Source organism: Populus euphratica, unplaced genomic scaffold (assembly GCF_000495115.2).
Source record: "Populus euphratica unplaced genomic scaffold, PopEup_1.0 scaffold15.1, whole genome shotgun sequence".
NCBI classification, from domain to species: Eukaryota; Viridiplantae; Streptophyta; class Magnoliopsida; order Malpighiales; family Salicaceae; genus Populus; species Populus euphratica.
The window spans coordinates 623494-639337 of record NW_011499874.1 but is presented as its reverse complement, the minus strand read 5'-3'; the positions used below and the strand labels follow the sequence as shown (position 1 = coordinate 639337).

At 32.0% G+C, this 15844-nt stretch overlaps 2 protein-coding genes across 2 annotated transcripts; both read left to right on the top strand.

Moving 5' to 3' along the window:
- Positions 1-4303: 4303 nt before the first annotated feature.
- Positions 4304-8227, top strand: HSL1 (HAESA-like 1). Its single transcript, XM_011029468.1, has 2 exons — positions 4304-7233; positions 7535-8227. The coding sequence occupies exons 1-2, from the start codon at positions 4647-4649 to the stop codon at positions 7924-7926; spliced, it is 2979 nt and encodes a 992-aa protein (XP_011027770.1). The 5' UTR covers positions 4304-4646; the 3' UTR covers positions 7927-8227.
- A 3674-nt stretch (positions 8228-11901) lies between these two features.
- LOC105127980 (serine/threonine-protein kinase-like protein ACR4) lies at positions 11902-13318 on the top strand. Its single transcript, XM_011029467.1, has one exon. It carries the CDS (start codon positions 12189-12191, stop codon positions 13197-13199), a length of 1011 nt encoding a protein of 336 aa, XP_011027769.1. The 5' UTR covers positions 11902-12188; the 3' UTR covers positions 13200-13318.
- Positions 13319-15844: the final 2526 nt, after the last annotated feature.

Sequence of the window (15844 nt, the reverse complement as noted above, 5' to 3'; positions counted from 1 at the left end):
TAAAGATATTAATGTTTATATATATATATATATATATATATATACACACACATATAATCAGTTTCATTTAGGGTAATTTGATAATTTAATAATTCTAAATATTATTAAAAAATAATTAAATATTTTGTTCAACATGTTTACAAAAGTATTGTGATTGTGCTTTTTCAGCAATTCATGTAGTGTTGCTCAAAGATCAAAAATTAGCTTTTAAATGGTGTTCAAATAGCATCGATAAATTTTTTTATTGTTAGATGATATATGTGGGATAAACATTTAATTATCAATTATGCCTATAAAAATTTTCAATGTATCCTTTTAATTTGTTTTTCTTCATACTTTGTACATGTTATTTTAATTAATATTTGTTTTAGATAAAATAATTTATAAAATTAATTTTTTTTAATTTTATAATCCTTTAATTTTTTTCATATGTCAAATTTGATCTTCATTCTTTCAATTGTTAATTATTTAATTTGAGATAAATTTTAAAATTGCATTTATTTTACGATTTTATCTTTTTATTTTTATTTTTTCTATCATATTTGATCCTCATTATTTTTATTGTTATTTTTTTTTTACTTTTTAAAATTTTATAAATTGATATATTTTTTTCCACCAATTTCATCATTCAATGTTAAATAGGTCAGAAATTAAGCTCCTTGATTAAGCTTAATTTTATGATTTAATGGGTTGCGAGTTTGGGAAATTAACCCACATTTAAAAAATTTACCCAAGTTTGCTTCTTTTTTTATTTTTAAAACTTATGGTTTTTTAGTTTCATCATTCAATATTTATTTAATTAGAAATTTGACTCTGTTATTTTTTTATTTGCTTTCTATATGATTTTTAAAATGACTTTTGTTATTTTATTTTTTTTATTTGTCTTTCTTTGTTAAATTTAGTTTTTTTTTTAAAAATTATTTTTGAATTAAATTAAATTAGTTGATTAGATATAAGCATAAAATGCTCACTCCATAATATTTTATTTGGTTTATTTTTAGTGTCATTGCTACATCTTTTGATGTAGTTCTGCAGTTTTTCACAATAGAATCATCTCGATAAATTCTTTTTAATCACATTAATAACTTGCTATCAAATTAAAATGCAATTTCTAAGAATAAAAAAATCTATTCTTTTAAGATTAATCACAAATGGGTTTAAACAACAAGAAATTTCCTCTTTTTTACCCTAAAAGATCAAATTTTACCTGACAACATTGTTGGTGAACAAAAGAAGCAAAACCATGCCTACATCAACACAAACAGTCAAAACAATTTTATTTTAACATAAGAAAGCAAGCCTTGTAGAAATAAATAGAGTCGAAGATAGGGCTTACCTGACTTGCACCTATGAAATTTATCGCAACTTCTAAAGGGATGAGAAAATTGTAACTGAGTTATAAAGTAAATGAAGGACAACAACAAACAGCACAACCACTTTAATTTTAAGAAATCTATAAAGAATAATAAAAAAAAGCTAGTCGGGTCTTAGCTAGGTTTATTGAGGTCGACCGGGTTTTCTCTGACCAACTCTCTAGCAGGCTTTAATTTTAAGAAATCTATAAAGAATAAAAAAAAAAGGTAGCCGGGTCTTAGCTAGGTTTATCGAGGTCGACCGGGTTTTGTCTGACCAACTCTCTAGCAGATTTTTATTTAGACTTGGATTAGTTCTAGGCCTGAGTCAGTTAAATCCCGGGTTGACTTATTGAACTAGTCCAGATTTTAAAATTATGATTCCAACCGTGACATGTTTTGAGTATTTCTAGTATTTTTTTTTTTAAAATTCTTTAGTAAGGGGTATGTTGAATATATAAAATCTAAATTTGGTACATGTTAGTCAAGTGATTTACTTTGGTTAATTTTGAGAATAAAAATCTAATGAACTGATAGGTTAAGACACAATAATAATATATTAGATATAGTCAAACATACAAGAATAGACTAAAAGAAGGATATGTGAAGTTATTTTCCATAAATAATAATAATAATAATAAAAGATATGCTAATTGATGAATGAAAGCAACAGGTTTTGTTGTTTTTCCTATTGATATTGAAGATGAAGTTGAGTTGAGTGAAATGAATTATTTTTCTTACTGATTGTTCTTGTAATATCAAATAGATATTATTTTTAACAATTCCAAACATACTCTTTTTTTTTTTCAAAAGTTATTTGGTCATAACTTATGGTATTTTGATTAAAATGTTACTCAATTTTTAACGATTAACTAACAATCTTAAGCTATTGATAAGATAATTTTTTAACATTTTCCACCCGGCTATTTTTTGGAAATTTCACTTTTTAGTTTTTTTCTTTAAAAATAAATTGAAAATAATATTTATATTTATTAAACCACAAAAATTAATTTTTTTAGAACATTATCTTCCATTTTATGTTCTTAAAATTATTATTAAAACTAATCTAGCCATTTCAATATGCTTAAAATAACGATAAAAGAATGACTGATGTTATATTAATATAATAATAACTAATAAATCATTACAAAAGATCGTATTATTTTTAATAACTAGTTCATAGGTTTTTTTAAAATGAAAAAATAGTTATTTTACTGTTTTCATCTGCAATAAATAATGTGTTATTCTATAGTGAAAGAATAAGTTCTATTATGTTTTTTAATAAAAAAAATCGATTCAAAATTATCTATATTAAATATTTTATATATGGTTAGAGTATTATTTACAGTAGATTTCAAGGGAAAAAAACACAAGAACAAAGTCCGGGTTAGATCATCCTCGTCCAAAGCTTCACAACCCCAAATCCAAAGGCTTGTTTTAATCCTCGTTCAAAACAAGCATCTTTAGTTTCGACATCTCCACTTCTTGAACCTTGATAATCTAACCCGAAACACGCATGTATCGATGTTCAGTGCTGTCTTCTCGTTTTGTAGACCACCTTTCCATTAATCTATCATTACAATGCCATGAATATTTCTCACTATAATATGGTTTGGTCTGTAAATATTTCCAAGCATGTCGTCGCCTGCCTAAAAGAGTAAAAAACACAAAGACAGAGGCAATAATTTAGTCTCTAGTCTACCCGAATCTATATCATACAACACGGTGTCGTTCTCGTCCCTTTACCTTTCTGTCGCAAGGTCCTGTCACAGTCACTTATTCAAAGATTTCAGTATTTCACCTTGAGTAACTGTCTCTTCTTCTCTGCGCTCGGCCACTCACGTGACTCAGATGACTCTCCAACAAAGCCATAATGTTATTCTGTGTGCTTCTTTGCTGTGCTCGCTACTAAAACAACCTGCTTAATTATTATTATTATTATTATTATTATTATTATTAATGGTAATAAATTAATTACTTCCAGTGTTTATTTACCCTTGAAATAGCCTCGACATCCTTCTCCAGATTTCACAGCCACATGATGAAGAATGGGAGACCAATAATGAAATCAGCCATCTTTGCCACCTCCCCTGTCTCTTTGATTTTAGTAATTTTCGATCTTTGGTAATAAATTAACCACGCTTCTCCCTCCCTCTCTCTCTAAATCCTCAGGCACATGCTCTGTGATTGTTGAGGCTGTCCTTAATCCCGTACACCACCATTTTAAGTACAAACATTTTCTTAATTTTTTTTTGTTTATTTCCAAATTAGTTTGTTTATTATTTAAAATTAAGTTTATATATATATATATATATTTATAACTTTAATAACGTATTCTTAACATCGGCTTGAAATATTTTAAAAAAATTAATTAGTTTTGTGAATGTTTATTCTAAGATCTTAACGTAACAAGGAAAGCAAGCTTCATTTAACTCTTAGACCAACACTGTCTGTTTGTGGGTTTTTTTTTTAATTAATCTTAAATTAAATAAAAATAATTTTAAAAAATAAATAAAAAAAAACTTTAAAAAATAATATCCTTTATAATATAAACACTGTCAATTTTAAACCATAAAATGTGGTCCTTTTCTTTCACCAAACTTCAACGACCTCATCTCAGAAATTTAACCTAACCTTGGTACTTGTTTGTTGGGACAATTGCAGCTATTTCAATTGATGAGATTTTTTGATTATGAAAATGTGGTTTTAAATAATATTTTTTATTTTTTTAAAAGTTATTTTTAATATTAAGACGTTAAAATAATTTGAAAATATTAAAAATATATTAATTTAAAGTAAATAAAAAATAAATTTTTTAAGTTTTTTGAAAATGCTTCTAAAACACATAAATAAACAGTTATAAAGCATTTGTTGTTTCTCCAGAAGGAAAAGAAAAAATGCCTTAAACTCGAAGCAAAGATTTGACTTGGATGAACTTAGTGTTTTGGAACAAAATCATTAGAAACGAATGATTCACATTCAAAAACTCATGCAAAATTTGTCCCGCAAAGGCCATCATTCACAGTCATGCAATGTCTTAACAACACACAACAACACACTAGAGCACTACAGCAGGCTCATCAGCTCACAACAATATAGCCCACTCTCGTGCCATTGCTCCCTTTCACAGAAAAAACACTCTCGATTCGTCCCTCTATCGTCCTCTCCTTTTCAAGGCTGAACCCCCTCTTATATCTCACACCAGAACGCACTCCCAGCTCCTCAACTCCTCCCTTTCTAGAATCCCACCACCACCACCGCCACCTCCTCAGTCCACAACAAGGAGCAAGCACCATGCTTCTTTTCCTTCTCCTTTCCCTCGTCTTCTTTCCCTCCCCTTCCCTTTCTCTAAACCAAGAAGGCCTTTACCTCCAACAGATCAAGCTCTCTCTTTCAGACCCAGACTCAGCTCTCTCTTCATGGTCAGGCCGAGACACCACCCCTTGCTCATGGTTCGGCATCCAATGTGACCCGACAACAAACTCTGTGACTTCCGTAGACTTGTCCAACACCAACATAGCTGGCCCTTTCCCTTCCCTCCTTTGCCGTCTCCAAAACCTTACTTTCCTTTCCTTCTTCAACAACTACATCAACGCCACTCTCCCTTCAGATATCTCCACGTGCTGGAATCTCCAACACCTTGATCTTTCTCAAAATCTACTTACGGGTACCCTCCCCCACACCTTAGCTGACCTCCCTAACCTCAGATACCTTGACCTTACCGGAAACAACTTCTCAGGAGACATTCCCGATACTTTCGCTCGTTTTCAAAAACTCGAGGTCATTTCTCTCGTTTATAATCTCTTCGACGGTATAATACCACCTTTTTTAGGCAACATTAGCACCCTCAAAGTGCTCAATTTGTCGTACAACCCGTTCGCACCGGGTCGGATCCCTCCCGAATTGGGTAACTTGACAAACCTGGAGATTTTGTGGCTCACTGCGTGTAATTTAATTGGCGAAATCCCTGACTCACTGTCTCGACTCAAGAAACTCACCGATTTAGACCTTGCATTCAACAGCCTTGTCGGTTCCATCCCAAGCTCACTCACTGAGCTGACCAGCATAGTCCAAATCGAACTCTACAACAACTCGTTGACTGGTGAGTTGCCTCGGGGGATGGGGAAGCTTACTGATTTAAAGCGACTCGACGCGTCAATGAACCAGTTGACCGGGTCGATTCCAGTCGAGCTGTGTCGTTTACCGTTAGAGAGTCTCAATCTCTACGAGAATGGCTTTACAGGGAGTTTGCCTCCAAGCATAGCTGACTCACCGAACTTATACGAACTCAGGCTGTTTCGAAACGGATTCACTGGAGAGTTGCCTCAAAATCTTGGAAAAAATTCGGCATTGAGATGGTTAGACGTGTCCAACAACCACTTTTCCGGTCAAATCCCGGCAAGTTTATGTGAAAATGGCGAGTTAGAGGAGATTTTGATGATATATAACTCGTTTTCAGGTCAAATACCGGAAAGCTTGAGTCAATGCCGGAGTCTGACCCGGGTCCGGCTGGGCTATAACCGGTTATCCGGCGAAGTGCCAACTGGGTTTTGGGGGTTGCCTCATGTTTCGTTGTTTGATCTTGTTAATAATTCATTATCGGGTCCGATTTCGAAAACAATTGCAGGTGCTGCAAATTTGTCTATGTTGATTATTGACAGGAATAACTTTGATGGGAGCTTACCGGAGGAAATCGGGTTTTTGGCTAATCTCTCTGAGTTTTCGGGTAGTGAAAATAGGTTTAGTGGATCGTTGCCTGGGAGTATAGTGAATTTGAAAGAGCTAGGAAGTTTGGATCTTCATGGGAATGCCCTATCGGGGGAGCTACCAGATGGGGTTAATTCATGGAAAAAAATGAATGAGCTAAACTTGGCTAATAATGCTCTTTCTGGGAAGATTCCGGATGGAATTGGAGGAATGTCTGTGCTTAATTATCTTGATTTGTCGAATAATAGGTTTTCGGGGAAAATTCCAATCGGTTTGCAGAATCTGAAATTAAATCAGCTTAATTTATCAAATAATCGGTTGTCAGGAGAGATTCCACCCTTATTTGCAAAGGAGATGTACAAGAGTAGTTTTATTGGGAATCCTGGTTTGTGTGGTGATATTGAGGGATTGTGTGATGGGAGGGGTGGTGGGAGAGGTAGAGGTTATGCTTGGTTGATGAGGTCTATTTTCGTACTTGCTGTGTTGGTTCTGATTGTTGGTGTGGTTTGGTTTTATTTCAAGTACAGAAATTTCAAGAAAGCAAGAGCCGTTGAGAAGTCAAAATGGACGTTGATCTCGTTTCATAAACTGGGTTTTAGTGAGTATGAGATCTTGGATTGTCTTGATGAGGATAATGTTATAGGGAGTGGATCGTCTGGGAAAGTTTACAAGGTTGTGCTTAGCAATGGCGAGGCTGTCGCAGTGAAGAAGATCTGGGGAGGAGTGAAAAAGCAGAGCGATGATGTTGATGTTGAGAAAGGTCAGGCGATTCAAGATGATGGTTTTGATGCAGAGGTTGCTACTTTGGGTAAGATTAGGCACAAGAACATTGTTAAGCTATGGTGTTGCTGTACCAATAAAGACTACAAGCTTTTGGTGTATGAATACATGCCTAATGGTAGCTTGGGTGACTTGTTGCATAGTAGCAAGGGAGGTTTGTTGGATTGGCCAACAAGGTACAAGATTGTTGCTGATGCAGCTGAGGGACTTTCTTATTTGCATCATGATTGTGTTCCTCCCATTGTTCATAGAGATGTGAAGTCCAACAATATATTACTGGATGGTGATTTTGGAGCTCGGGTAGCTGATTTTGGTGTAGCCAAGGTGGTTGATTCAACCGGAAAGCCTAAATCCATGTCAGTCATTGCAGGGTCCTGTGGTTACATTGCTCCAGGTTAGTGATTAAACTTCTTCCTAACTGGTTCTGGAACTTCAGATTTGATGTGTTTGAAAATGATCTGTACTGAAATTCCGTTTTTTTAATCAAGTCCCATATAGCCTGCACTGGTTTTCTTGTGTTTATAGTACAGCAATAATTATATGGATATTTTTTAGCATTAGATTGCCAATTCATAAAGACTGGTATTCTCTTATCAATCACCTTTGTAGCTCCTGACAAATATATTAATGGCTTGCCATCCAATTCCAACAACTTACGAAATTGGAACTAACTTCTTTTGAGAAACTTGATGCAGAGTATGCGTACACCCTTCGTGTGAACGAGAAGAGTGACATCTACAGCTTTGGTGTAGTTATTCTCGAGTTGGTAACCGGCAAACGCCCTGTTGATCCAGAGTACGGAGAAAAGGACTTGGTCAAGTGGGTATGCACCACTTTAGATCAGAAAGGAGTGGACCATGTAATTGACCCAAAACTTGATTCTTGTTTCAAGGAAGAGATATGCAAAGTCCTCAACATCGGCATCCTCTGCACCAGTCCCCTTCCCATTAACCGCCCATCGATGAGGAGGGTGGTAAAAATGCTGCAAGAAATTGGGGCAGAGAATCTCTCCAAGATTGCTAAGAAGGATGGCAAGTTGACGCCTTATTACTATGAAGATACCTCAGATCATGGGAGTGTAGCTTGAGTCAACATTCAAAAGTTTTGCTGCCAACATGGATATGGAAGGAGCACATAATTATAAGCTCCAGTTTTCTTCTTTGTTGGGCTAAATTCCCAGTTTTTACCTCCACTTTGGTGTTGTCCTTTCTAAAGGAGGAGGAAAGATAGTTGAAAGGTTAATTTATGGAGAGAAGGAGAAAGGCAAAAGAAAAGTGTTGTTAAGGTAACCAAGGATGTTGGTAATGGTATTGTACACTGTAAAGAGTCATTAAATGCAATGAAAATCCCTTCTACCAAATTCGATCGACTGACTTCATTAATGTTCATTTGTTGATTGTGATGCCTACTAACACTGCTTATCATTTCGTGATTTCTCTCTCATTTGGTAAATTCTACTTCTTTTATGTTACCATGGAAAAACTGCGAAATCTTCATCTCTGCCCTGAAAGGTTAAATGCTAGGGGTGGTCTGTAACTTCATTACTGGTTTCTGCCTGCAGCTAACAGATTCCCGTAGAGAGGGGTGGGCTATAAAGCATATAATGTAGCTGGCAGACATGGTTGGTCCCTCATGGGCCCTTCCTATTTAAGAGAGGGGCTCTGGCTAGCTCCTTTTGGAGCTGTGTTCACTGGACCTTGTTGAGTTCTTCCTATCATCTTCTCGGAAAACGACGCCCGACACCGCAGCTAATTGTGGAGTCGCCTCAAAACTGCCGAATGGTGTTGTGGATATAAATTTCTAAGGAGTCGAAGCGTATCCAGGACTCTGAAAGGACGCAATATTTGAAAGCATGTAGAGACACTGTCCAAAGATCATTCACAATCCGCCGACACTAGAATCCAACAGTATCCCTTGGAAATATACCTGCATCTGCATTTGAAAGGAGGCGTTGGTTCATCAAGTGAAAACGATTGTTGTGGCTTGTGATGAATTTGATGGAAGATTTTTTATCCGACCTTCAGAAGCAACCTGTGTTTTCTCAAGAAAAAATGACATTTAATCATCGTTGATCCTCACCAAGATATATATATTCGAGTCAGCTGGCACTTACACAGTAACCCACGCTGAGTCCTTAGACGGCAACCCCCACTCTCCGAAAGGGAGTCGCCAACAACTGATCTGCTAGCTTGTGTGAGCTTAAATGATGATATCATTCATTGATAGGCCTTATATCAAATTCAAGCAAAGAGTGCGGCCCAGAGATTAATCAACACTGGCTTTTTAGTTTTAAACTATTATTTTTTTATCATTTTAATATGTTATTATTAAAAATAAAAAATATTTACAGGTAAAAAAAGACTCAAGCATTAAATTGGTGCATAAATGAGCATCAAGTCTCCATTACAACAATAAAACAAGATGAGTTTTATAATATTCTTACAATCACATTAATTTTTTTTATATAAAAAAAGTCCCTTCTCCCATTAACTCCATGCATCTACAAGTACCAAAATTAAATCCCCATTATGAAATATTTACGTAATTTACTTATATGCTTAAAAATTAAAATAAGTAAAAGTGCAAAATCATATCGAATTAATAAATAATTCAACTTAAAATATATAGTTTTAATGTTTTAATTTTTATTTGTCAACTTAGATACTTAAAATCTTGCAAGAACTTTCTTCTTCTTCTTCTGTATGAATAAAAATCTTACAATAACGTTATATTCATGACAAATCAAATAGCATGTACAACAATACATTGATTAGTTCATTGTCAAATGCTTCATTCCAAACACAACATAAAACAAGAAGCAAAGCAAAATGTAGCAGAGCGCACACAGAGAGAGCCAAACAGCCCCTGAAATGGCAATGGATGAACCAGTGTCGCACCCTTGCTGCCTCTCCTGTCTCCCATCAATTTGCAATGTCTTCAGAAATCTGGGGTCACCGCCGGCGAGGTTTGATCCGCCCACAATGTAGTTGTTCTCTTGTACTGCAGAAGTCTTTCTCATAGCTGTTATTATCAAATATATAGTGTCAAGAGAATAAAAGACCATGAAACCTAGGAAAGTAGATTTTGTTCTCCATTCCTGGTTTTTTGCCACAGAAAAAAAATGATGACGAGCGACTAACATAAATCATATAACATCCCGAGTTTTGAACTTTTGCCCAAGTCATTGTGGACTACTGACGCCTGAAAACTTGAGCCCATCTCCCCTTTTGACCCAAAAAACAACAAGAAGCTCTACATCACATTCAACTAGAAATTTTAGAAATAAAGGGATACTTCCCTCACGATACACGACACGTTGCGGGTTTGGATAACAATTTTTGAACGTGCGAAAAAAAAAAGTTTGGATAACAATTTTTGAACGTGCGAAATTTTTTTTTTAGGTATTTTTAATATTTTTTAATAAAAAACATTTTAAATTATGGAGATGTTAACTTGTTATAACTTTAATCATTTGATAGGTCTAATTTTTTTTTTAATAATCAATAAAAATATAATTTTTGATTTATAAAAATTTTAAAAAACATATTTTTTAAAAAATATATTGAAATAAAAATAAATTTTAAACTTATAATTTAATAGTGAGAAAGTATCTCAACCTTCCTTTTAAAGTTTTTTTTTTTTTATCTAATTTAAATCATTAAATTATACTCTAAAAAGGATTGTCATGTTTACTTTTTCTTATTAAGAATCTCATTAATGGAATATCTAATTTTTTTTTATCATACTTTTCTAATAAAGATATTTTTTAGTAATTTAGTAAAGATATTTTTATCTAAATTCTAGTCTTTATACTGTGATAAAAATTATTTCTTAAAATTTTTTTTAGAATTATATTAAATAACTTTCTAATAAAGATATTTTTTAGTAATTTAATAAAACATTTTATCTAAATTCTAGTGTTTATGCTGTGATAAAAATTGTTTGTTAAAATGTTTTTTTAGAATTATATTAAATAATATACATTTTATTTTTTAAAATTTATTTTTAATATCAATACATTAAAATAATACAAAAAATAAAAAAATAATTTAAAATATTTTTTTTTTTACTAAATAGCCCTCACACCCAATAAAGATCTTATAATCATGTATGTATTTTTCTTAAACCATCCTTCCCGGGGTCATAATTTTTCAAGGTATCGTCAATTGTGATGATCATGATAAAAATGATGTTTTGTTTTTATTTTTCCATTGAGTTAGGAAAATATGATTATTTTAAGGTATAGAAATAGGGGTTTTTTTATTTGTTTAAAGGAATGTCAAGGTTATTTTTTCCATATAAAAATTTAACAGCAAGATAAAAAAAAAGATATAAATTATGCTTTTTAATTACACATTGATTCTTAAACCATTTTTATATTTAAATCCAACAAAAATTGAAGGTATTAAATGCGAGTAGATCATAATGCTTAATGAACACTGTTTTGAAGAAAATTAGGGGTCTTTATGTTTTGAGCACACAGTCATTATGGAACAAATAAAAGCTGAAAGCTTTACAATCTATTTAATAAAAAGGACTAATAAACAGTGAGATTAAAAACTTCACAAATCATGTTTGGGTTGATTTAATTTTTTTAATCTCCTGAAATATGTAAGTTTTATCAATTTCTATCCAAAAACTTATTCTCTATTAATTATTTTCCTAGCATTTTATCCATTCAATGAGTGAAAATGAAAATTAACTAGTAATTCATAGATGTCATTGATGAAGAAATGTTTTTTTTTTTTTGAATTGATATAATTCATATATCTCTAAAAGTAAAATAAATTTAACCAATCATTTTATAATTTCATGATATTATTTGAAATTGTAATAATGATTATTTTTTAAAATATTTCTTGTTTGAAAATATATTAAAATAATAATTTTTTAAAATTTATTTTAATATCACAACTTCAAAATAATCTAAAATCATAAAAATAATAAATTTAAAGTAAAAAAATAATTTTTTTTTCAAAAACACTATTTAAAACACATAAACAAACCTACTCTACTCTGTATTACTTTTTTTTTTTTTTTTAAATATGTGAAGTGCATCAGAAGAAGGCAGTCAACCGTGAACCAACGCAACTAACCTAATGGGATAGATATCCAACTTTCTTACCACAACAACTCAATTTTCAAAGCACACTCAGATTAGAAAGATACTTCCCTTTCTGTCTGCTTCACTTTCTAAACTTGCCCTCACAAACATGCATTAATTCAATCCCCATACACAAAATGATGATTTCTTCACGCAGCAGTTAATTTGTACAAACCTTCTTTGCCTCTACAGAGATCGTAGTAAAACCAAATTATCAATCAAAACCATAGTCTAGATCACCAAATATGAAACCCAGCCAGGAAATTGCTTATTATTTTATATTGTCTCTTCTTGCAGCATTTGTTGTTATTCTTTGTTTAGTCCTCATATTTTTTTGTAGAAAGAAACCTGTAGAATCTGAAGAAAGCCTTCCAGCTGCCAGGATTTCTGCACAGTGGTACCCATCAACAGATATCGACGCTGCCACAGACGGGTTTAATCATCGGAGAATTATTGGTACCGGTCGTTTAGGTACTGTGTATGCAGCTGTATTACCAAGTGATCAGAAGCCAGTTGCTGTTAAGAGAATACACCCTTCCCTTGTTCTGAGCAATGCTTGTCTTGGGTTCTCCTCAATGCTCAAAACACTCTCTTTGGCTCAGCATCCTAACGTAGTCCCTATATTAGGATTTTCACAGGCTCCTGGCGAGAGAATCATCGTGATGGAATTCGTTAGTGTGGTGAGTTTGGATTATTATTTGCATGAAAACCCTGATGGGGCGTCATCAGTATTGGATTGGAGCCGGCGTTTAAGCATCGCGGCCGGGGCGGCTAGAGGACTTGAATACTTGCATGGAGGGATGGCACCAAACATTGTTCATGGATGTTTTAAGGCATCGAATGTTTTACTAGATGACAAGTTGCGTGCTAAAGTTACTGATTATGGGTTATCTTCTTTGGTAGCAAATGAAAAGAGGGGGCTTGTGGGGTATGTGGATGATGAGTTTTGGAGTAATGAAGGGGGAGAAGCTTGCAAGGAAAGCGATGTTTATGGGTTTGGTGTGGTTTTGTTGGAGCTTTTGACTGGAAGAAGAGCAGAGGAAGGGTTACTTGTTAGATGGGCATTGCCTTTGATTAAAGAAATGAGGCTTAGTGAGCTATTGGATCTTAGACTTGCGAAGCCTTCTGATACGAGGGCGATTATTAGATTGGCTAAGGTTGCCTCAGCTTGTGTTAATAATTCTAGGAAGAGTAGGCCTACTATGTTTCAAGTAGCTACAATTTTAAATAACTTGGAGATTAAGGTATGTGCTTGATTTCTAGCTTCTACAAAGTGAACAAAATTCTTACTTGGAACAGAAAAGAAGAAAATGTCAAATTTTGACGTGGCATCAATTATGACTTTTGACTTTTTTTTTGTTCACATGAAATCAAGTATCCAATATAATTCTATATTTATTATATAAAAATTATTGCATAATTCAAATTGAACAACTATATATTATTATATTTCTCTTTCAATATTAACCAATTTTAAAATTTGAAAGAAATGTATATTAATATATTTTTCTTTTGATATTATTTATTTTTTAAATTAAACCTAATCTATTTATTAGAATTAGACCTCGTCCAATAATTTAAAGAAATTATGAAGCAGTTGTAACTACTTCATAGTTACCAAATAAAGTATATAATTTTTCTTAATTTATATATAGGAGTATAATTCATGTTGAAAAAAAAAACAATGGCTTCTTTTTTATTTCTTTAATTTTTTTTTAAATTAAATTTAATAAGATCATGTTGAACACAAAAACAATGGCTTCTTTTTTATTTCTTTAATTTTTTTTTAAATTAAATTTAATAAGATTTATAAAGATGTTTTTATTGCGAGATAATTTTTTGATCCTACTAATTAAATTATTATTGAAATAATTAATTTAAAAATAAAAAAATAAATTCTTAAATCACCGGTAAGTTTTCCTAATATCTACAAATATTAACCAATTTTGAACAATTTGAGTGATTTTTTTCTTATATGTATAAAATTGATTGGTAAATTGGAACAAAAGCAACCTGCCTACCCTAATGTGCCAACTATTACGGTCTAGAAAAGTTTGCTTTCTCTAGGAGATTGTGACAAGCGCCAAATGCATTAGAAACTTGGAACCGTGGGGCTGTTTAACTTGGTTTAGAAGAACTCAAATTCTTCAAGTGGGACTCAGACATATCCAGTGGGAGACCGTTGAAGAGGAAGATGGGCCGATGACGTGGAGAATAGGGCGGTATGGTGGGCCGGTGACGTTGAGTATGGGGCGGTGAGTTTCATTAATTTGTTAATTTCCGCGTTGAATGGAGATCTTTTTGAAGGGGATTTGTTTCTTCCTTCTTTTTTTTTTTTTTTTTTTTTTTATCTCCTTATTTCTTTTATTTGTTAAATAAAAATACTAGTTTATTTTCAGGTGCAGATTTTACAAAAAAAATTTCTGAAACATAAAAAAATAATATTTAAACTATAAAAAACTTTTCAGGATTTCTTTACATTATTACAATAATTGAAGTTTTAAAACTTACAATATAATTTTTTATTTAATTTAGTTTTCATATTAAACTACTTGAAAGTTGCCTCAACATAATTTTGTTGGTTAAACATGTATAAAAATAAAAATTTAAAGGTAAAAAAATAAATTAAATTAGTTTTGATGAACCTGTCAAATCCATAATTATGATTATGATTCCAGTAAATCAAATTAATTTTTATTTTATTATATGATAAAAAATAAATTTATTATCAATCCAAAATTAAATAATAAACTAAATAAAAAACTCAAATTAAAGAATGAAAATAAAAAAATAAAAAGGAAAAAAATTATTAAATGATAAAATTTTTATATATAAAAGCTCACACAAAATAAAATTAAAAATATATATATATCAAAATATCATAAACATGTATTAAAAAACCTAAAAGAATTGTTACAGAAAACCCAAATGTGTGGGCATTACCAAGTTATCTACTTTTTTTAAAAAAAAAATATATAAAAATATGTAAACAATAGGTTGTTTATCTATTGTATATAAAATGAAATCAAATTTGTTCTAAATACTAATCAAATATGTAATCTTAATCAAATTATGTGGGTTAACCAACTAAGTTATGATATAAAGTTATTAACCAAGTGATTAGCAAAATATATTAATCTAATTTACTATTCACAAGAAATAATTAACCCAACCTCATGCTATTTAATTGTTTTTGTTAATTCTTAGCCTAGCTGTGACACGTGAACTAAATTAGAAATAAAACATCCATATGCAAATTAAAAAGTTTATAAATTTTTTCATTATATACCTTAAATTGGACCTTCATGGCTACGAAGGGAACACGTTACTTGCCCTTTATTTTGGCTGTCGTTTGGATTGACTTGCTTCTGTAAATTGTATCCGATCATTTTCATATTATTGAGATCCCAATCCGAATTTAATTATTAAATCATGATGGCCATCTTTAAGAAGGAACCAGCCACCATTCTCGATTGGGTGACCATTGACCACCCGTTGTTGCCTTATTTTTACGTTATATAATTATAAAACTGGAAACTCTTTTTTTTTTTTTTTTCCTTTAGAATGTTATACATGGCCTCTTTCTCTCTTAGCCAACCTGTTTTTTTTATTATTATTATTAAAAAAACTGATTAATATTCCACAATTATTTGATATGGAAAAATTGAAACCGTCTCATGACTAGCAAGTCACAGGGAAGGGGAAGTGGGTCTCACTAAACCTTGGCCCATCTTTTGCGCGTGGGTTCGCAATCTTGAGGAAAATAAGCCGTGGCTATGGGTCTGTCATTTACACCGCCTTACGTTTATTTTATAGCTGGGTTTGGTTATCGAATTTTCAAAAGGTGTTTGTTAATTTATATCTATCATTTACTAAAATAAATAAATAAATAAATAAATAG